General features: G+C 48.2%; 1 protein-coding gene and 1 long non-coding RNA gene across 7 annotated transcripts in view; one reads left to right on the forward strand and one right to left on the reverse strand.

The window, feature by feature from the left end:
• LOC119957330 (netrin receptor UNC5D-like) overlaps window positions 1–23809 on the reverse strand; it is a 464604-nt gene that overhangs the window by 79327 nt on the left and 361468 nt on the right. For all 6 annotated transcript variants that reach the window (XM_038785226.1, XM_038785223.1, XM_038785222.1 and 3 more), the window contains 3 exons: window positions 14415–14595; window positions 12138–12305; window positions 3986–4150 (listed from right to left, as the gene is read on the reverse strand). In XM_038785226.1, coding sequence (XP_038641154.1) covers window positions 3986–4150; window positions 12138–12305; window positions 14415–14595 — 514 coding nt within the window. The remainder of the gene's footprint in view (window positions 1–3985; window positions 4151–12137; window positions 12306–14414; window positions 14596–23809) is intronic.
• Window positions 11–22092, forward strand: LOC119957331. Its single transcript, XR_005458782.1, has 2 exons — window positions 11–436; window positions 21720–22092. It is a non-coding gene; the product is annotated as an uncharacterized LOC119957331 (long non-coding RNA).

Here is a 23809-nt window from a genome sequence, read left to right on the forward strand (position 1 = left end):
AAATAAATAGTACGTGTTCAAAAGCTTTATATGCAAATGCTATTTCTCAATTTGGTCTAATTTTGTTTTGCTGTAACTTTACACCAGCTGGGATAGGTCATGTGTGGATTGCAGTTGCTCACAGTAGCTCCGTGTGTGTCTGATTAGCCAGCAGGAGGCACATCTCCATGGAGTGTGATTGACAGGATTCATATTTCCCCTGTGTCTCGCCCAGCAACCCTCGACGGCAATCTGGCAAACTCATCAAAGTGGATGGACCAAAGTGTCCAAAGGCACACTGCGGTTTCAAACCTGTGAGTGAGTGACGACGAGCAAACCTCGAGGCAAGCAGCTCTGCCCGCTAGCGTTGGCAGTGAGTGCAGCTTCTTTCACGCTCCGAAGCGAAGAATGACGGGAAACAGAGCTGGTGAAGATTTATTTTGCAAAGTGGGTGCAGGTGCAGTTTTTGATTCATTTTTTATCACTCCGTTTATTTCCTGCCTCCCCTTGTGAGCTTGTGTGTTTGCGTTGGCAGCATCTGGACCCATTCAGTATCGTGCCCAAATGTCTATTCTATTCTGCAGAGGGTCTGGTTAGCATCATGAAGCCTGTACTTCAAAGCTTGCTGGCCCCTCAGTCGTGCGAACTCCGAGGGGGTACTGACAGCATAGAAACAGACCATTCAGCAGAGTATTCTTCTTGGTCAAACCCATCAGTACATCTCCTTCTACTCCTCTCTCCCTGACATGCTCATCTGAAATGCACCTGTTTGGATTCGCCTCAACTGCTCCCTGTGGCAGTGAGTTCCACGTTCCATGTTCCGAACATGAAGGTGTTTCTCCTGAATTCCCAGAAAGAAAATTTCTTTCTCACTTCCTTGGATGAGGCCAACGGGTAAATCAGGGATCAGCACAAGTCAGTCAGCAGCCCCAGAATTCCTCTGCTCGGGATAACTCAATCCTGGTTTTAGTCACTGAGCCAGCTCCAAGCTTTCAAATTAATTTTATCTTTGTATGATTCTCAGGCGCAGATTGGCCACCAATGATTAAAATGCAGTGTTGCACATGCTCATGTTTACTTGCCACTGGATCACTGAGCTCGGCTTCTTATCCTCAGCAGCAGGCGATCCACCGCCCGATTGCTGGAAAGGATGAGGGAGCTTCCCTTCCCTTTCTTCATAAACAGCAGGATCAGCTCGGTTCAAATATAGTCCTGTACCCTCAAAATCCCAGTCCAGTCCCAGTGACTAAAGGCTGCATTTGCTGAGGCAACAGTCACCGTGTTCCCAAGTCATTAGATGGGTGCAAACGGCTTTGACAACTTCATCCTTGCCAAAGACAGATGCAAAGTGCTCATTTAGTACCTGCCCGCATGTGCCCCACCCTTCTTTTACCACCCTTTTACAACACGGCAGCACGGTAGCATGGTGGTTAGCATAAATGCTTCACAGCTCCAGGGTCCCAGGTTCGATTCCCGGCTGGGTCACTGCCTGTGCGGAGTCTGCACGTCCTCCCCGTGTGTGCGTGGGTTTCCTCCGGGTGCTCCGGTTTCCTCCCACAGTCCAAAGATGTGCGGGTTAGGTGGATTGGCCATGCTAAATTGCCCGTAGTGTCCTAAAAAGTAAGTTGGTGGGGGGTTGTTGGGTTACGGGTATAGGGTGGTTACGTGGGTTTGAGTAGGGTGATCATTGCCTGGCACAACATCGAGGGCCGAAGGGCCTGTTCTGTGCTGTACTGTTCTATCTACATGTGCCTGTAGAAAACTTGTGAATTCCCTTCACATGAGCGTGGATGCTGGGGAAATGAGAAAAGCACAAAGGGGAAGGCAAATCTAGTCACAGCAAATAATTTAAACAGTTTAAATAATTTACGAATCCTGAGCAGATAATGATCAGAGTTCAGGGATAACAGAGGGTGTACCACCATCCGTTTCAGCTGTATCATCCTCAAAGAAGTGAAGGAGCTTTGAGGAGAGATTAGGGAAGCTTAACATTTGCACCACCAGAAATAAAAGAGAAACTCACTGAAAATATTAATTTTTAAAAGTACTGTCAATTCAGATTACTATGTCGATGCAAAGCACCTAAGTGACAGCCAGTGGGAAAAAAAAACTCAAGCAGGTATAAGAACGGGATTGCTCAGAAGTTGATGAATGTCAAGTGAAGCAAACACTGTTGTTTCTTCATATTGCCTAAAGCACATTGTAAAGCATTTCACACAGCCGATGTGGACAAAAAAGCAATGGGCCAGCAAGCAATGTGTGGGATTGAGGTTTCGAACTGAGGAAATGCGAAGGACACAAGTCAGCCCCACGAGAGACCTGTGTGACGGTGGAATCTGAGAAACGTGAACTGCCATTTTGTCATTGGCTGCAATTCACTGTGGAGATTCCTGTTCTTCTAAACATACATAGATACGTAGAAGATACGAGCAGGAAGAGGCCTTTTGGCCCTTCGAGCCTGCTCCGCCATTCATCACGATCATGGCTGATCATCCAACTCAATAGCCTAATCCTGCTTTCTCCCCATAGCCTTTGATCCCATTCTCCCCAAGTGCTATATCCAGCCACCTCTTGAACATATTCAAAGTTTTAGCATCAACTACTTGAAACAAAAATGAAATGAAAATCGCTTATTGTCACGAGTAGGCTTCAATGAAGTTACTGTGAAAAGCCCCTAGTCGCCACATTCCGGCGCCTGTCCGGGGAGGCTGGTATGGGAATCGAACCGTGCTGATGGCCTGCTTGGTCTGCTTTAAAAGCCAGCGATTTAGCTCAGTGAGCTAAACCAGCCCCTTGAGTAGGCTTCAAATGAAGCTACTGTGAAAAGCTCCTAGTTGCCACATTCCGGCGCCTGTTCCGGGAGGCTGTTACGGGAATCGAACCATGCTGCTGGCCTGCCTGGGTCTGCTTTCAAAGCCAGCGATTTAGCCCTGTGCTAAACAGCCCCTACTTCCTGTGGTAATGAATTCCACAGGCTTACTACTCCTTGTGTGAAGAAATGTCTCCTTATCTCTGCCCAAAATGGTTTACCCTGAATCCTCAGACTATGACCCCCTGGTTCTGGACACACCCACCATTGGTAACATGGATTCCCTGCATCTACCCTGTCTAGTCCTGTTAGAATTTATGAGATCCCACCTCATTCTGAACTCCAGCGAAAACAATCCCAATCTAGTCAATCTCTCCTTATATGACAGTCCCGCCATCCCTGGAATCAGTCTGGTAAACCTTCGCTGCTCTCCCTCGAGAGCAAGAACATCCTTCCTCAGAGAAGGAGACCAAAACTGCTCACAATACTCCAGGTGTGGCCTCACCAAGGCCCTGTATAATTGCAGCAACACATCCCTGCTTCTATACTCGAAACCTCTCGCAATGAAGGCCAACATACCATTAGCCTTCTTTACCACCTGCTGCACCTGCATGCTTACTTTCAGCGAATGGTGCACAAGGACACCCAGGTCCCACTGCACACTCCCCTCTCCCAATTTACAACCATTCAGGTAGTAATCTGTCTTCCTGTTTTTGCTTCCAAAATGAATAACCGCACACTTATCCAAATTATACTGCATCTGCCATTGGATTTTCCCACTCGCCCAACCTGTCCAGATCTTGCTGTAGGATCCCTGCATCCTCGTCACAATTCACCCTCCCCCCTAATTTGGTATCATCTGCAAACTTTCAGATGTTACATTTTGTTCTCTCATCCAAATCATTAATATATATAGTGAGTAGCTGAGGTCCCAGCACCGATCCCTGTGGTACCCCATTAGTTACTGCCTGCCAATTTGAAAAGGACCCATTAATTAAAGGACTCTTTGTTTCCTCTCTGCCAACCCAGTTTTCTATCCACCTCAATACATTTCACATTAATTTTCATAGTCGTCTTTGACTCTGAACTAACTCCTGCTGACTTAAGTGCCAAATCAGCGTGACGAAGGGGGTTTCAGTTTGCGGCAGCTTAATGAAATACGGCAGCTACGTTGATAAAAGCTACGTTGTTCCGTACCTTGAATGCACAGCCCCTCGGTGCAGTTCTCCGAATCCTGGTTCACTCCCTCACAGAGCTTTCCACCATACCTCGGTTCGGGAGCCACGCATGCACGGACTCTTTGCTGCTCGCATTCCGAGGAGCAGACCGACCAGCCATTCCAAGGCTCCCAGCCACCGTCCACTTCATCCCACACAAGGAATAAACAGAAATATGTTTTACTTCTGACAATTCAGTTACAGAAAGATCAAGTGAGAGAACATTCTTCTGTGATGCTGTCCAGACAGCAGTTTTTATGAGTGGTGCCAGCTGTTTTCGTCAAGGCAAAGGGCTGTAAAGGCAGACGTGGGCAATCATTAATTTTCTCACCTGTTTGTTGATCACAATTAGCCAAAACGGACATGTTCAAACATGAGGGGTATTGGGCAATGTGCGAAAGGCTTTGCAGCATGATACAGAACTGAGGGGTTATACTACTCTGGAAAGACTGCAGACTGAGGCTTCTTTTCTCAGTGAAGAGTCTGAGGAATCATCGAATCTCTACAGTGCAGAAGGAGGCCATTGGGCCCATCAGTCTGCAACGGCCCTTGGAAAGAGCCCACGCAGACACAGGGAGAAAGTGCAAACTCCACACGGTCACCCGAGTCTGGAATTGAAACTGGGACCCTGGAGCTGTGAGGCAGCAGTGCTACCCAATGTGCCACCATGCTGCCCAGTAAGCAAAAGTTCAAATAACTCCTCCATCTCTTGAAAGCCCCACCATCTACCGTGCATTACTTCTGATATGGGACTGAATTCTCTGTTTTGGAGACAAAGCTGCATGAAAACGGAGGTGTTTTATGCCAGGAAAACTGGCAAAAACGATCACCGACTCCATTTGCTGGGAACGAACAGGGGGACAGCGTAGAACTTGCAGCTCCAGCAGCCAATATGGCTCTCAGCACTTCCGGTTCCGAGGCTGCGCATGGGCACGGTGGCGGCCTGCAGCAGCCGGGCCTGCTCCATGGCGGACTCACCCTGCGGACCTGGACCGACAAAGTAGTGCCTCGTTCCGACTGCTCGCCCGCCCCGGACCACCCTCACACAGTGCCCCCAGCCTCGAATGAAGCCCCCCCCCCCACCGCTGCTTTCCGATCGGTCCTTCTCCGACTGTGACGGCCCAGGGGTGAGTCTGCAGCTGCCACACCGAGTTCACAAATGGTGTGAAGCACATGTAACCCACACCGTCAGGAACTCGGCCGGTCAGGCTCGGAGCATCGCGGGGTGGGTCTCTGATACCTTACTCACCCAAGGTTCATACTTGTGGACTGTAACTGACCTGGCTGAGGTCTTTTACATTGCGACAGAGTTTGACAGGGCAGAAGTAGAGATGTTTCAAGTTGGGGAGGAAGACCAAAATTTGGGGTAATAAATCTAAGATAGCCACTAATCAATTCAGTATGAAATTCAGGAGGAACGTCTTTACCCAGAGCATGGTTAGAATGCGGAATTTTCTGTCACAACAAGTATTTGAGATGAATAGCGCAGACGTTTCTCAGGGGAAGCTCGTGATTGGGAAAGCTGAATTAAGGCGAGAGGAAACTCAGGTGGAGTATGAACATTGGCACAGACTAGTTTGGCCAGGCTGGCAAAACAATGCAGGGAGGGAGTGTCTGATGCCATTTTGCCAGTGGCAGGTAAGTTTGCAGAACTGGCCGCCCAACAGGAGGCCAAATGAGCTATTTAAGTAACTAATAAAGGGCTACTTTCTTGCTCTGTGAAAATATTGCCTAGTTAGGAGGGGGACGGTGCTGCCAAGTGAAACCTGACATTAATAGGTCTTTGTTATCCGAAGGTACTGACGGATACGGGGCGAAGTTAGCATGCAGATCATCCATGATCTCAATGAATGGCAGAAGAGGCTTGAAGGCTGAATAGCTTCCTCTATTTCTATTGGTTTTGATTATAATCAGGATTAACATGGTTAACCCTCCACACGGAAACGAGTGTCGAGTGCTGACTCTTTAAGGATTCTTGCTTATCCACAGAATAAATTCAGACAACCTAATCATGTCTTGAATTAAAGCTCAAGTCTCCTAAAAATTAGTGCATCTTTACAGAGGACGTTTTTCCCCAATACTTCAACAATAAATCTTGATGGCAAAAAGTGTTGCACTAATTCAATAGCTCAGCAGATGTGAGCTCCTCTATGAATACACTTTGAAGATTATGATCAAATGATTAACAAAGAGAGGTTTAAGACAAAATGTCTGGCACATTGCAAATGACAAATCTGGCCTAGATTCAACTTGTGAAGGACGCAGCTGTCTTTTCTTTGCAAATGGATCTTAATAAAATTAGAAATGGAGCTCACGCTGAGGAGGAAAGCCTGATTCGTGTCTTAACTACTTGGGACGATAACGACAAACTTTAAAACTGAACTGTTGAGTTGTGTGCAAAGATGGTAATTATAGACCTGTGAGCCTCACTTCGGTTGTGGGTAAAATGTTGGAAAAGGTTATAAGAGATAGGGTTTATAATCATCTTGAAAAGAACAAGTTGATTAGCGATAGTCAACACGGATTTGTGAAGGGTAGGTCATGCCTCACAAACCTTATTGAGTTTTTTGAGAAGGTGACCAAACAGGTGGATCAGGGTAAAGCTGTTGATGTGGTGTATATGGATTTCAGTAAGGCGTTTGATAAGGTTCCCCACGGTAGGCTATTGCAGAAAATACGGAAGTATGGGATTGAAGGTGATTTAGCGGTTTGGATCAGTAATTGGCTAGCTGAAAGAAGACAGAGAGTGGTGGTTGATGGCAAATGTTCATCCTGGAGTTCAGTTACTAGTGGTGTACCGCAAGGATCTGTTTTGGGGCCACTGCTGTTTGTCATTTTTATAAATGACCTGGAAGAGGATGTAGAAGGATGGGTTAGTAAATTTGCAGATGACACGAAGGTCGGTGGAGTTGTGGATAGTGCTGAAGGATGTTATAGGTTACAGAGGGACATAGATAAGCTGCAGAGCTGGGCTGAGAGGTGGCAGATGGAGTTTAATGCGGAAAAGTGTGAGGTGGTTCACTTTGGAAGGAGTAACAGGAATGCAGAGTACTGGGCTAATGGCAAGATTCTTGGTAGTGTAGATGAACAGAGAGATCTCGGCATCCAGGTACATACATCCCTGAAAGTTGCCACCCAGGTTAATAGGGCTGTTAAGAAGGCATATGGTGTGCTAGTCTTTATAAGCAGGGGGATTGAGTTTCGGAGCCACAAGGTCATGCTGCAGCTGTACATAACTCTGGTGCGGCCCCACCTGGAGTACTGCGTGCAGTTCTGGTCACCACATTATAGGAAGGATGTGGAAGCTTTGGAAAGGGTTCAGAGGAGATTTACTAGGATGTTGCCTGGTATGGAGGGAGATCTTACGAGGAAAGGCTCAGGGAATTGAGGTTGTTTTCGTTAGAGAGGAGAAGGCTGAGAGGTGACTTAATAGAGACATATAAGATAGTCAGAGGGTTAGATAGGGTGGACAGTGAGAGTCTTTTTCCTCGGATGGTGATGACCAACACGAGGGGACATAGCTTTAAATTGAGGGGTGGTAGATATAGGACAGATGTCAGAGGCAGTTTCTTACTCAGAGAGTAGTAGGGGTGTGGAACGCTCCTGCCTGCAACAGTAGTAGACTCGCCAACTTTAAGGGCATTAAGTGGTCACTGGATAGACACATGGATGAAAATGGAATAGTGTAGGTCAGATAGGCTTCAGATGGTTTCACAGGTCGGCGCAACATCGAGGGCTGAAGGGCCCGTACTGCGCTGTAATGTTCTATGTTTTTAGCAAGGGCCAAATGTTACAAACAAATTCATGTACTGGATGGTAGTGTGACGTGATGACAAGGTCAGCCTTTGTTACACCTGCCCACTTGAGCCTTGAGAAGCCGGCGTGCTGCCTTCTTGAAACACTGCAGTCTGTTTGGATGATAGTTCCTCTGGACAGAGGGCACGGAAGAAGAAACAACATCATTGTGTGGATTGGAGTCACATATAGGCCAGACTGGGTGAGGATGGAGCAGATTCCTTCCCAGAAGAGCATCAGCGAGCAAGCTGGTTCTTTATGAAGATCCAGCGGCGACATGATCTCTATCTCTGATGCCGGATGTTTATTCCAGGCTGATTTAATTTATTGAATGTGAATTTCTCACCTGCCCGGGTGGGACTTGAACTCATGTCTCCGGACCATTTATCTAGTCACGTAAACACTTGGAACACTGACAATGCCATTGTTTAATTAACTGGCTTCTCCGCTTCGGACAAAAATCAACGGTACTTTTGTCACTGCATGTACAAAGTTTGAGCATTGACTCATAGTTTCGATTGGGCAATTTACCTCTTGAATGTTTTACATTTGTTGCAGTCAGTGTCCTGGATGTCAACTATAGTGTGTTAGGGCAGCATGGTGGCCTAGTGGTTAGCACAACCGCCTCACGGCGCTGAGGTCCCAGGTTCGATTCTGGGTCACTGTCCGTGTGGAGTTTGCACATTCTCCCCGTGTCTGCGCGGGTTTCGCCCCCACAACCCAAAAATGTGCAGAGTAGGTGGATTGGCCACGCTAAATTGCCCTTTAATTGGAAAAAATAATTGGGTAATCTAAATTTATTTAAAAAAACTATAGTGTGTTCATTCCTGAGCAGTCAATCCATGACTCCTGAAAGAATATGTGGCGAGTGGTGCTCTTAGCGAGGTAAGTGTTTCTTTTTAACATTTTACTTGAACCAAAATATACTCTTCAAAAAAACAATTTGCAATGACTCCCAATCTCAAAACATTGTGGAGAAAATTGCAGGGTCCTGGGGAAGTGGCAAGGGAATGGGACTTATCAAGTAGCACTTCCTAAAGGTAGTGAGGACATGATATAAGCGGTTTCCTTCCGTTCGAATTGAACTCTGTGATTTTATACAACTAAAGTTTCTTCAGCAGCAAGTGAGGAAGAGTTTTCTGCATCCCGTCAGCATCTTTGATTGGTTGTGTTTTCCTATAAGCAACAAACGCGTGCAATCGAACAATAAAGGGGCTCTGGCCAAAGATATCGTCGAATTTACAGTGCAGAAGGAGGCCATTCGGCCCATCAAGTCTGCACCGGCTCTTGGAAAGAGCACCCTACTTAAGCCCATGCTTCCACCTTATCCCCGTAACCCAGTAACCGCAGCTAACCTTTTTTGGACACTAAGGGCAATTTATCATGACCAATCCACCTAACCCGCACATCTTTAGACTGTGGGAGGAAACCGGAGCACCCAGAGGAAACCCATGCAGACAAGGGGAGAATGTGCAGACTCCGCACAAACAGTGACCCAAGCCGGGAATCGAACCTGGGACCCTGGAGCTGTGAAGCAACCGAGCTAACTACTGTGCTACCGTGCTGCCCTTTGCTGGACCAGTGCTAGGAGCGGGAATGATGGTAGGTCAGAGGGAGCATTCAGGTTCTGCCTGCAGATACCACTCCGGGATCCAGAGAAAGGGTGGGCTTCCTGGTAAGGATGTGGGACGGGATCCCTTTGCATTGATTCCCCTGCCTCGCCAGGGTGGAGGCCTTGGTTGCGGGCAAATGTACAGCACGATGGAAAACAATGTGGGATCCTGGAAGTTCATGACCAAGGCTACACCCCACCTTCCCCTCCAAGGAATGGGTCAGGTCTCAGGTCTCAATGCCCTGTCCAGACGTGCCAGGAAAATGTGAAGATGGCTTTTTTATCAAATCAGCAAAGGGTTTGATGGGTTTTGGACGATTTGCATGCATGACCAATCCACCATGTCCAGGCCTCTGCCATTGCCCCTGGACTGATGGCAGCATTGTTGTGATGTCCTGTTGTAATCTAGCCTGCCCCTTTAAGGAGGGTTGAGAATGCACCCTCTGGGCAAGTGGCCCAAACAGTGGCACTGAGCTCCACCAGAGCTGGTGTCTTTAGTTGTATAAAATCGCGGAGTTCAATCCGAACGGAAGGAAACTGCTTATATCATGTCCTCACTACCTTTAGGAAGTGCTACTTGTTAAGTTCCACTAATTACTGGTGTCTCTCTAGGCTGGGGGGGGGGAGGGGGACTGGTCGCCCTTGTGGGTTCTGACCCCATCTTCGGGTTCAAATAAAGGTCAGAAGTCTACACCAAGAAGCAAACAGTTACTCAATGGAGTGGTCAATTAATGGCCGCAGAATGGGCTCTCCGCCAAACTAAAGGAGAGGCCTTACGGCTTTAAAGCAGCAGCAGGATGCAAAGGTAGGTGAGTGTTTCATCATTTAAAGTTTAAATTAAACAAGGTTTTTGCCACCGGGCCAACATTGTGGGGTGGGGGCAAGACACGAACCACACACTGGCCTGTGGTTGCCGCTGCACCCAGACAGGGAAGGATACTAAGCCTAAGCCTGTCTGGATCACTGATTTGTCACCTCTGGAAAAATGGCCTCGCGCGGGTCGTGGGGGAGGGGGCGCAGCCACGGTGGCGGCTGAAAATCCAGCTCGCAGACGTGAAAAGTCAGAAAATATCAGCGGAAAGTGAGTGACTTTCGTCTCGTGTCTTAGTAAAATTGGTTAAGAATGTCAAGTTTGCACATTCTCCTGTGTCTGCGTGGGTCTCACCCCCACAACCCAAAAAAAAGGTGAATTGGCCACTTAATTGGAAAATAATTGGGTATTCTAAATTTATTTTAAAAAATTGCAAGGAGAAAATTTTGCTTTTATTCTAACACAAAGTGTGATCTCTGAATTCTGATGTACGAGTGTGACTGGCGGCTTTTAAACTTTTTCCAGACAGATATCTGGCAGAAGTAATCTTTGAAATCAAACTGAATTCGTGGACAGAAGGTTGGTGATGCAGTCTATTAAAAGTCTCATCCTTTAAACAAGTCAAAGTTTAAATCAGAGCACCAACTACATAGTATTTTCTCATTATCAAACTATTTCGCAGCAGATCAGCTGGATCGGGAAGAATTATGAGTGAAAAATGCTTTTAGCTTGTGAATTGACACTCGTGAATGTTCTAATCTTAATATCTATCAACAGTCCAAAGTGAAGGATGAGAAATGAGTAGGCAGCACGGTAGCAATGTGGATAGCACAAATGCTTCACAGCTCCAGGGTCCCAGGTTTGATTCCGGCTTGGGTCACTGTCTGTGCGGAGTCTGCACATCCTCCCCGTGTCTGCGTGGGTTTCCTCCGGGTGCTCCGGTTTCCTCCCACAGTCCAAAGATGAGCAGGTTAGGTGGATAAGCCATGATAAATTGCCTTTAGTGTCCAAAATTGCCCTTAGTGTTGGGTGGGGTTACTGGGTTATGGGGATAGGGTGGAGGTGTTGACCTTGGGTGGGGTGCTCTTTCCAAGAGCCAGTGCAGACTCGATGGGCCGAATGGCCTCCTTCTGCACTGTAAATTCTATGATCTAAAGGTATTTACAGACCAACCAATTATTGTCAACCGTTGAGGCTGAACATCAAGTTCAATCATTTCAGATGGCAGTTTCTTCCCCGTTATTGTGAATGGGGGCTACTGGCGGGTGAATCTGCTATTCCCCTCACACATCTGCTCTGTAAACTCTGGCTGGTTCTTTGCTGGTCCCATTACCATCTTCTTTTGCCTTGCACCATCGTCCCTTTTTGCCACCTTCCCTTCCCCCCCTGGTTCCTTCCCCTTTTCCCGGCTGCTGGCATTTGTTTCAAACCAGTCACGTCTCGAACATGTTCTGATGAAGGCTCCCCCCACCCACCTGACTGGCTAACTGTGTTTTTCTCCCTTTCTCCTGTTATTCCTTCATTACCACTCTGTGACCTCTGAATGCTGAGAGTTCCACTGATTGTAATGATGATGGAAGGGAGCTGGCTGGGTTTTATATCAGCTCTCTGAGCGTCACCCACTTCAAGCTTTTTTGATTGTTGCACAAGTTCAAAAAACATTCTAATTTATTACTTTAAAGGAGCTAAAATTGCTCAATTCATCTGTTTTATATTGGTTTCAATAATATGGCTATCAAGCACAAGGTATTTCAGTGAAATGACAATACCCATCGCTCTCAGTGGTCTGTTGCGCGGATCCAGTCTTCACAACTATCAGATTGACATAAATCTATATTAACTTCTTGCGGCTGCCAAGCAACCCCAATGTTTGCAATTTAGCCAGTTCTTTTAGCTTTAGGCTGAGGCTCTAACCTGGGCAAAGCGAGGAGCAGACAATCTTCTGCACCGAGGTCCCTTCGCAAAAGGTTCCTCCGTTGAGTGGTGCTGGGTTGGTGCAGGTCCGTGTTCGTTTTTGCCAGCCTCTGCCACAATGGATACTGCAGGGTGACCACTCTGTCCATGTCGACCAGGCACCATTCACTGAAACAAGGACATCAGTGAGACTTATCAACTGCACTGTGAAGTCGATGAACATCAATAAACTATTGACTCCCGCTGCTGGCGAGGTGACAGCCTAGCACTCATGCCTCTGAGTTAGAAGATTGTGCGTCATGCCCTGCGTCAGAAACCCGAGCTGTTTCCTCTGCAATACCGAGGGAGTGCTTCACTGTCGGAGATATTGGTCTGGATTTTACGCTCCCCATCCAGCAAGTTTGAAGGTTGGGGTAGGTGAGGGGGGCTCATTTAATTCAGTATGTGGCCTGTCTGCTGCTTCTGGCTCACCTCTGGCCTGGCAATTTTACAGGGGGTGGTGAAGGCATTGGGCAGCTTACCTGCCATTGGATCTATTGAGAACAATTGTGGCCACTTGAATGCTCACCCACGCCATTATTTAAACTCTGGCAGGGCAAGACCCAGGCCCAGCGGGTAGCCTGGCAGCTTTCACTGGGCAGGAGGATGTGGGGAGCAGTGGGTGGAGTACTGAGCCTATTGAAGGGCATTCCCCTCCCAAAGTCTTGACCTGTCTTTAATCCTTCCTCACCCCTCTGGCCTTTCAAACCTGGTCCTCAGTCCCTTGCCTCGCCTGTCAGCCAGGTCCTGCTGATACCTGGGCTTTCCCTTCAGCCTGGCATCCACACCCTCCTCTCCTTCGGGGACAGGCTGGAACCCCAGAGTGGCCACCGCTTGGACCTGGTGCCGATTGGCTGGCAGCTCTTCCTCGCCAGAGGACGGGCAGCCACAAGCCTATTAACATCACCCCCCTCCCCCGAGTGTAAAATAGCTGATGAAAACAACCAGCTTTTTCATGGGCGGGCTCTCAACTGACCTCTTGGTTTGGGGGAGGGGGGTGGGAAACATGTCACCTGTTAAATCCAGCCCATTGTGTTTTTGATGCGAGACAGGAGCAAGAGCAGATGGCATTCGACCCTTGGGGCCTGCTCTGCCATTCAATTACATTACGGCTGCTTATCAAGTCCACTTTCCAGTACCACATCCTATCTCATTTTCCTTCGTATCCAAGAAGGCATCAACCTCTGCATTGAATATACTGAATAACTGAACATCATCAATGCTCTGGAGTAGAGAATTCCAAATACTCACAACCCTCCTCATCTCAGTCCACAATGGCTGACCTAAAACGCTCACTGGGGCTCCCCCTGCCCTCTCAGATGGGTGTAAAAGCTCCCGTGTCACTGTTCCAAGTAGAGCAGGACAGTTCGCCTGGTTTTAGTCTGCCGACCAACACTTCAAATTTCTGCTCGTTTATTTTTCAATGCTGTGTGCGTGAGGGTTTTGTCATGGGAGTGGCCCTTCAAGAAATGTTTTTGTCTTATCACATGGCTTCAGTGATGTCATTGTGTGGGTGGAGCTGGGCTGTGGCTCTGGGTTTTACTTTCGTTTTGAATTTGGACTGGTTTTGAACTGCACAGGTTGAAAGAAGTGTCTCTCTATCTTCATTTTGAAAGCTGTTTCCAAACTGCTTGGTGACTTAAAAGAAAAAATTGCTTTCCGGAAGGAATTCAAATCTACTGTTTGAGACGGGGAGCAGAATATCAATAACAACCGTGCTGTATAAGTATGAATGCCGTGTGTTGGGCCACCTGAAAAAGGGTTTCAGGTTTTTACTTGGATTTTGTTATTGAATTGGAACAGTCAAGGGTGAAGTCATTAAGGACATAGATTACTGTAGCTGTGGGGGGGTCTTTATGTTTGTAGTTGATAAAATTCTCACTGTGATTAACAAATGTTAACTAAATTTGTAGAATAAAGCATGTTTTTTGATTAAAAGTGCCTCAGGCCTGTGTTGAATAACCCCTGAAGGGAAGGCCCTTGTGCTCATCGTAACCAAAATCAATAAACAGTTGTAGGTCAGGTGAACTCCATGATATACTTTGGAGTTTTCTCAACCCTGGCCCAGAACAGTTTTCTTTCATGAACAAGTCGGCCACACCGGGTCCTTCACAGCGCTCACCGCACTTCAAAGGCTTGGCTCTGAACTGCTTCAGGACGTCCTGAGGTTGTGAAAGACGCTACTCAAATGCAAGTCTTACTTTCATCCAAATATTGCAAAACGATTGCACTTCTTACCAAACACAGTCAGCGTGGCGACAGTGCCGCGTCGCTTGGCAACTACATTTGAAGCAACGCAGGTGTAGTTGCCGGAATCGGAGAGATGCGCCTGCTCAATGACTAGGTCGTGCTCTGCCGTGGTGTAAATGTTCGGATCACGCTGAAGGTCAAGCGCTTCTTCATTCTTCAGCCATTCGACCTACAAAGCAAGGCAAAGGAAGTGCTGAGATACGGGTTTTCCAAGAAACACTGCTAAAGAACAGAAGAATTTGGAGCAGGTTTAGCTTCTTCAGCCCCCCCTCACAATTCAAGAAGATTATTACTCAATTTCAAAGCAACTCCACTTTTCTGCCCTGTAACCATATCCCTTGATTCCCCTAGTGTCCAGGAACAATTTACTGCTCTCTGTCATGAAATACTCAGCCACAGAGCATCACTCTGGGCTCCAAAATTTCAAAGACTAACAATCCTCTCGATGAAAATATTTTTCCTCATCCCAGTCCAAAAGTGCTTATCCTTCATCCAGAGGTCATGACCCCTCGTTCTAAACTCCCCACCCAAGGTCAACCACTCCCCACATGTGCAGTTAATGATATTGAACAGCGGTGCCTGCGACCCCAGAATCCACAACCATCCAGAAACTCTGTGCGCAATACCAGAGGCCCAGCAACTCCCACAAATCTTTCCTTGCCACCCTTAACTCTTGAGTGTATGACATTTGGATGGGAATTTTAGCAGGGAGGCACAAGAGAGGGAAATGTGGAAATGAAAGACAGGAAAGTAGAAAGCAAAATTGGAACGCACAGGAGACAAGGATTGGCAGCATATAGCACAGTGGTTAGCACTGTTGCTTCACCGTGCCAGGGTCCCAGGTTCGATTCCTGGCTTGGGCCACTGTCTGTGCGGAGTCTGCACGTTCTCCCTGTTTAGAACATAGAACAGTACAGCACAGAACAGGCCCTTCGGCCCTCAATGTTGTGCCGAGCAATGATCACCCTACTCAAACCCACGTATCCACCCTATACCCGTAACCCAACAACCCCCCCCCCTTAACCTTACATTTATTAGGACACTACGGGCAATTTAGCATGGCCAATCCACCTAACCCGCACATCTTTGGACTGTGGGAGGAAACCGGAGCACCCGGAGGAAACCCACGCACACAGGGGGAGGACGTGCAGACTCCACACAGACAGTGACCCAGCCGGGAATCGAACCTGGGACCCTGGAGCTGTGAAGCATTTATGCTAACCACCATGCTACCGTGAGGCCCCAAGGTTTCTGGGTGGGTTTCCTCCGGGTGCTCCGGTTTCCATCCACAAGTCCCTAAAGACATGCTGTTAGGTAATTTGGACATTCTGAATTCTCCCTCCGTGTACCCGAGCAGGTGCCGGAATGTGGCGACTAGGGGGTTTTCACAGTAACTTCATTACAGTGTTAATGTAAGCCCATTTGCGACACTAACGATTATTATTAAAAAAGTACGGTCAGAGCACAAAAAAACTATGGATGGGATTCACAGGCTGTTCACGCCGGCGGGAAATTCCAGTCCCACGCCAGCACAAGTGTTTCCCGGCGACGAGGGGCGCAGTGGGAAATCCCATTGACAATGAGGAGACCAGTAGATCCCACTGGCGGGCAGCCTCACGAACCTTATTGAGTTTTTTGAGAAAGTGACCAAACAGGTGGATCAGGGTAAAGCGGTTGATATGGTGTATATGGATTTCAGTAAGGCGTTTGATAAGGTTCCACACGGTAGGCTATTGCAGAAAATAAGGAAGTATGGGATTGAAGGTGATTTAGCGGTTTGGATCAGTAATTGGCTAGCTGAAAGAGAGGGTGGTGGTTGATGGCAAATGTTCATCCTGGAGTTCAGTTACTAGTGGTGTACCGCAAGGATCTGTTTTGGGGCCACTGCTGTTTGTCATTTTTATAAATGACCTGGAAGAGGGTGTAGAAGGATGGGTTAGTAAATTTGCAGATGACACGAAGGTCGGTGGAGTTGTGGATAGTGCTGAAGGATGTTATAGGATACAGAGGGACATAGATAAGCTGCAGAGCTGGGCTGAGAGGTGGCAGATGGAGTTTAATGCGGAAAAGTGTGAGGTGGTTCACTTTGGAAGGAGTAACAGGAATGCAGAGTACTGGGCTAATGGCAAGATTCTTGGTAGTGTAGATGAACAGAGAGATCTCGGCATCCAGGTACATAAATTCCTGAAAGTTCCCACCCAGGTTAATAGGGCTGTTAAGAAGGCATATGGTGTGCTAGCCTTTATAAGCAGGGGGATTGAGTTTCGGAACCACAAGGTCATGCTGCAGCTGTATATAACTCTGGTGCGGCCGCACCTGGAGTACTGCGTGCAGTTCTGGTCACCACATTATAGGAAGGATGTGGAAGCTTTGGAAAGGGTTCAGAGGAGATTTACTAGGATGTTGCCTGGTATGGAGGGAAGGTCTTACGAGGAAAGGCTCAGGGAATTGAGGTTGTTTTCGTTAGAGAGGAGAAGGCTGAGAGGTGACTTAATAGAGACATATAAGATAGTCAGAGGGTTAGATAGGGTGGACAGTGAGAGTCTCTTTCCTCGGATGGTGATGACCAACACGAGGGGACATAGCTTTAAATTGAGGGGTGATAGATATAGGACAGATGTCAGAGGCAGTTTCTTTACTCAGAGAGTAGTAGGGGTGTGGAACGCCCTGCCTGCAACAGTAGTAGACTCGCCAACTTTAAGGGCATTTAAGTGGTCACTGGATAGACATATGGATGAAAATGGAATAATGTAGGTCAGATAGGCTTCAGATGGTTTCACAGGTCGGCGCAACATCGAGGGCCGAAGGGCCCGTACTGCGCTGTAATGTTCTATGTTCTATAACCCTCTGAAAGAGCACCCTAACTAGGCGCACTCTCTTGTCCTATCCCCAGGGTGCCAGTGCCCTTGGGTTGTACTGTTAAGGCCCAAGGGGGTCATGCCCATGAAAGGAGGACGTAGGGCGTGTATGACGTGGCCTACGGAAGATTGATTGGGGTGGGGTTTCTGGCAAGTGGGGGGATGTCCTGAAAAGGTGAGCCCTCAGCGATCCCATAGCAGGGTGTCCTCACTTTGTGTGGGGGGGTGGGATGGATAATGTCCATGTGTGCAGGGGGGGTGGGGGGAGGGGTGAGGGATAACACTGCTATGGGTGTGGTGTGGGGGTTCCTGAAGCTCACTTTGAGATCGGTGGCACCCTTTCAAAATGGCAGCTCAATTTCGAAGGAGCCAGTCTTGCCAGTGATGAAAATAATTCTAAGCGTGGGTTAGCACAGTGAGAAAGTCCCCAGGGCCCGAAAAAGTGACTGAAGGCGGGATTTACCCACTGTGCGGTTCTCTGGCGGCAGAGGCAGCCCGCCAGCAGGATCAGCTGGTCCCGCTGTTGTCTATGAGATTTCTTTGGCACCACATCAGTGCCACCTGAGAAGCTTGCAGTGCCTGTGGCACTGCCTGTGTGCCAGGCTGGCACTTCCAGGGTACCCAGGTAGCACCAGCCTGCCCAAAGGGCATGCAGATGGGGGCCACCAACCCTCTGGGAGACCCCCACGAGTGCCATCCTCTCTGGCCCCTGTGAGTGGGGACCAGTGCTGAACGGCACCAGCCCGAGGCCTCTGAGGCGAAAGGGGTTCAATCCCAAAAGCCTCAGGTACCTCGGGAATCTGCATATTAGAGCGAGGCTTACTGCCCCGCTCGACTATGCACATTTGCTGAAAAGTGATCCCGCCCATTATTGGGGTCTTCCGGCTTTCAATGGCCAGGCCGTGCCACACGCAGCTGCCTGCTATTCGGGCACAGCGTGGTCATTAGATCACACCCTTAGAAACCTATCCGTTGGATCGCGCCCAGTGTGGGTGAACACCGGTGTAGATCTCACCCAAAAACCCGGCGGGAAGCACCCGCACCGAACCCACCCAAAAGTGACACTTGGAAATTGTTTGATGAAATCATGGCCCATGTTTCTACATCCTGTTCTATGTCCACTGCCATGCACCAGCCCCAGGCCTCACATCCTCCCTGGCATGCCTCTCTCTGATGATTCTGCAGTATTGCAAGTGATATGAAGGCAGACTTTGAAGGCAAGTTAATATTGCACCAGGCTCAGCACCCCTCTGCTTATTGAATTGCACAGTAAGAAATAAATATTTCCTGCCCATTTGTGACCGATAAGTCCCCAGGTGCAGCACAAATTCTGTTCTTTTCTTCATATTTCGCCAAATTTCTAATGAAAACTGTGATTCCCCAGGGGTATTTTCACTGTCTCCAGAGAGTACAAGAAGGTTAATGTTATTCAACATCTTAGAATATCAGATGGATGTTTTTCATGTAATAATGCATCAGTGATGAATGGCCAACAGAATTTCCCTCGTGATCGCCTTTTCAGTGCATGTACAAGCTGATAGTTCCTCAGAATTATCTACTGGTTAAAAAGAAATATAATTGCTGCAGCAGTCACCATGGTGACAGTGGCTGTCTTTTGTCTGGTGCCTGATTGTGAGGACGCTGTTATACTGAATGATTTTGCAGCACAGCGTGCGTAGATCAGCGAAGGGGCAGTTTAGTATTAATTATCTCACTTTAGAAATTTTTGCAGTGTTTGTGCGCCCGTCTTAATCGCCGCCCGAGAGCTCCGTCGTTGCGATTATTCCAGCACTGACTGCCACACGTCCTTGGCTGTTCCTAGTGTCATGATATGCAGACATGCAGATAATGATATACAGGCAGGCACAGACAGGCAGCTAATGAACACAGAGAACAGGACATGACCAATGAGCAGGCAGGACACTCAGGGGTGGTATCTCACTATAAAAGGCTCGAGGCACTCACACTCCGCCTCTTTCCACTGATGAACATCGACAGAGTGAGTCAGGGTGAATGTACAGTATACACCTCCAGCGCATGGCAAAGAGCTAGTCTGGTTCAGTCAGACCTCACTTAGGTTAGCAGAGAGTCGAACTCACAGAGAACTGTGCTAACTGTGCTACTGGTTCACAGAAACACAGAACAGTACAGGCCCTTCGACACAGAATGTTGTGCCGACCATTTATCCTCATCGAAGATCAATCTAACGGACACCCCTTCAATTTACTGCTGTCCATGTGCCTGTCTGAGAATCGCTTAAACGTCCCTAATGACTCTGACTCCACCATCTCTGCTGGCAGTGCATTCCACGCTGGCAGTGCAGTGCATTCCACGCACCCACCACTCTCTGTGTGTAAAGAACCTATCCCGACATCTCCCTGGTTCAATAAATCAGATTGAACTAACTTCAATGTCTGGAGTATCTTTTGCTGAGCGGCGCTATCCAACGGCACTTTGCAGTTTTCTTTGGCCTTGGGGAGTTCTCCCCGTCGAGGTCGCACTTGGCGGGATTTCCTGCTGGCGAGCTCAGGCAGATCGGGGCGCCATTTTGTCTGGTGCCACCCCCTCCTCCTCCTCCTCACCAAGCTCTTTTTACCCAGTCACCCTCCCAACCTTGGGGAGGCCCTCGGGAACACGCCCCCGCTCCCCCCTCACCACTCCCTCTACCTTGCAAGGGGGAATGGTCAGAGTGCCACTCTGCCCTGTCCCGACCACCCAGAGGTCTCGAATGTGCCTGGTCCACGTTTGTGTGGACCAGTACCATACTGTGCCCCGGTAAGGTCTCCCAGGCATGGCCATTGAGTCCCGGGCGCCGGTTGAATCTGGCATCCAGGTATTTAAACCAGCTGTAAGGATCATTTAAATATTCAGGTCTGCATCTCACCCAGCAAGGGCGGGCGGAGCGAGCTGGGTGACCTGCAATCAGCCAGGCGCCTGGTACGGACCCCGCACAGTTGGGGCGTACTCGTGATACGGGGTTGCTGAATTGTGTCCTGCGTCAGCCTGGGCCTCTGCCAACTGCGGCGGCGACTTTAGCATCAGAACAACTTTAAGCGGGATGACTTAAAGTAGGATGTTTACTATATTGTGCAGTTTCTCTAATGGCTGAGGTGACTAATCCGTGACAGGCAACCACATGTGAGGTGGATATTCAGTGTTGCAGACTGTTTCCAAGACCACTGGAGAATTTTCTTTTAAAATTTAAAGTACCCAATTCTCTATTCCCGATTAAGGGGCAATACCCTGCACATCTTTGGGTTGTGGGGGTGAGACCCACGCAGACACGGGGAGAATGTGAAAACTCCACACGGACAGTGACCCAGGGCCGGGATTGAACCCGGGTCCTCGGCGCCATGAGGCAGCAGTGCTAACCACTGTGCCACCATGCCGCCTGCCAAGCCAGTACAGACACTGATCATATTGACTGTGTATTTAGGCCCACTGGTAATGTCACCATTTTCCTCTGTCATTGGCTAGTGTCTTGTCGGTGTAAAAACTGTGCATTCATACCACGCTTGCAAGCACCCTTGAAGCAGAGCTTTGTGCACCTTACAGGTGCTCAGGCCCTCGCGAATAAACCTTTCTCTGTCTGACAATCTTGCCAACAAGACCGAGCAGGTGACGTTGCCTCTGTTGCCAGTTGTGTCTGGGAGGACTGCCACATTGTCCTTCCATCAGGTGCCCAGAAGGTGCCACAAACAGCAAAGACGAAACTTGTTGAATGCCCTTTTTAATAATCCTTCAAACCTTTGCAATTCACAAAGAGGGATGGACTGTAGCTTGCGCTGAATGCGGACCTGGTGGTAACAGGTGTATCGCGGTTATCCAGCTTTCTGCTGGTGCCTCCCCAAGTAAATTCCGGTGAGAAAATTGTGACCAAATGCAACTTTGAGGGGTGGCGTGCAAAAGTCCAATCCTTTCCAGGAGGAGAACTGAGTCCAAATGAAGTTTCAGACTGATTTTCTCTGCTCTCTTTTAATCCCCTCCTTCGTCAGCTTTGAAGAGGTCACACGCTGTTTCTCACTGATGCCATCCATCTGCTGAAGCGTTTTGTCCTAGTTGTTTTAAATGTAAGAGGGCAAAGACTGTTATTTTGCTCCTGGGAAATCAATGGTTTAATTCTAATCAGCAATAGGGGGTCTTAAATTGGCCTGTCACAACGACACTCAAAAAGGATGAACTGCTTCAAGACAGGTAAATGCGCGGCTGGAATCAAAATCCCGGTGTTGTAAATTGATGCACGACTCCAAGTCTGAAAGCCCACAATCGACGGGCACAGCAGCCCAATTGAAATTCCACTGCAAACCCAGGCGCCTGGCAAACAATGAAAAGATCTATAGTGGAAATGCAAGGACATATATGGATTTGTTCAATAACCCTGCATTGGGCGTCAAGGGATAACTTTGCCTAATTGGTACATTTGTTCCAATTACAGAAAATAATTGCCACATGCTGACTGACACGACAGTCTGGAAATGATCTCCGTTAAAGCGAATCGCAGCCCAATCAGGCTGATTGTGGTCAACGGCAGCTGATGCCCCTTTCTGCCCCTGAGAACCGGCGCCCTCCTCCAACAAGTACAACATTCCCCCGTCTTTAAACAACCAACTTGCGTTGGCACTTCAGTGATGCCTGCTAGGAGACGTCCTCAAGTTAAAAGTTAAAAAGAAACAACACGTATATCGGGCAGCGGAATCAACGCCAACACTGATTCATCAAAGACTCATGTCAAGCTATTTATCCTGTTCACTTGTACCGCCGCGATTATGCTGTGATTTCATCACAACAATTAAACACATTAATCTTCATCGCATGGCATTTGTCAGCCACATTCTGGGTACAGAGGCCATTATATTACCGAGTGCATTGTCTAAATTAATCCATGGGGGAATATTGAATCACTTAATCGTGGTGCAGCCATGCAGCGCCGGTAAGCACATTTTACCTTCAAAAGATTTAATACATTTCTCATTACACACTGCAGCCACTCAGATGACTGCTGTTTTACCGAAATGAATTTGTCCTCATTTCCTGGTTTGGCAGATTCTTACAGAATAAAAGATAGAAACGAGGCCACTTGGAAAAGCTAAAGTCCTGCCTAAGCATTGATATGAATCCATCAAGCTTAGCATTTCCCAATCCAGCACGTGGGCTGGAATGATTATCTTTAATTTAACGTTCTCAGCTTTTCTCTGTGGGCCCTGCTGCTTGCGAACAGACACCAGGGAGAAGCCAAGTTCGACACTCACGATTCCACCCGAGGAAATTAAACCGTGGACCCTGTGTTTAATCACTGACCTCAACGGAGGGTCAAAGTCAGTGGTTCCGCCCAGTCCTGTGAGCTTCCCGATAGGCACGTCAGGCTCAGATTGCCCCCCTGGTGCCTCATTAGCATCGAAAACAATCTGTGCATGAAGACAAGTGCAAAAGCATTGATCCTTCTCCGCTGCCACGTTTGCACTGTGTTAAATGATCAATTATTTTGGGTGAATTTGCACAACAAAGTATATTGGCATTCAAAGGGAACAAAAGGCTGGAAGGATTACTATTTACACAGGATTCACTGCATAGAGACAGTCCAACAGCCCCAAGAACCTCCTCTCATCCTTCTTCAGCTCAGCCCAGCTCCCTTCTGGTCAGGTTTATACGCAGGGATGGCCTGTAAAATTCCCCAGACCACCTTCTTCTCGCCTTGACTTGTGCTCAGTTTTACCGTGGGATGAGTGAGGCCATGGATGGCAGGCCGATAACCCCAACTGATCCTCAGAGTGGGAAATTAATGACCCGTGAGGTTTTAATTTGAAGGCTGGAGGGAGAGATTCAGGAGAGGGGGCGGGGGCCCGACAGGTCACCCTCCGCAGGGCTCGGGTGCGAAACTGTGGGGCTGACTTCCTTCTAGGGCCTCCTTACTACACAGGACAAGCCTCCCCCTCCCCCATCGCAAGTGCGCTGATATGCCTATGGGCCATATCATAGTTGGGCGGTGTGCGACCTCCGGCAACAGACACACCATGTCGTCGCCGGACCGAGGTCATGTGACCCGTGACTCCGATACAAAAGGAGACATATCCGGCCATTTTCAGAAGAAGATTGAGAGGGTGATAAGACATACACGTAAATGGTCAGTGCTAGGTGCAAGTTCCACAGGAGTAGTTTTTTTTTTATAAATTTAGTGTACCCAATTATTTTTTCCAATTAAGGGGCAATTTAACGTGGCCAATCCACCTAACCTGCACATCTTTGGGTTGTGGGGGCGAAACCCACGCAGACACGGGGAGAATGTGCAAACTCCTCACAGACAGTGACCCAGGGCCGGGATTCGAACCCAGGTCCTCAGCGCCGTAGGCAGCAATGCTAACCACTGTGCCACCGTGCTGCCCCCACAAGAGGAGTTAGCAAACTCCATGATAACGTGCTCTGTATCAGATTGCTATTTTACCACACACGACTCAGTAAAAGCTTCTGGTTTGGACAAGTCGCAGTGTTTGGTGGATTCCTTCGTGAAGTACAAAGGACCAAAGTCAA

The sequence above is a fragment of the Scyliorhinus canicula genome, chromosome 26, assembly GCF_902713615.1.
Source record: "Scyliorhinus canicula chromosome 26, sScyCan1.1, whole genome shotgun sequence".
NCBI classification, from domain to species: domain Eukaryota; kingdom Metazoa; phylum Chordata; class Chondrichthyes; order Carcharhiniformes; family Scyliorhinidae; genus Scyliorhinus; species Scyliorhinus canicula.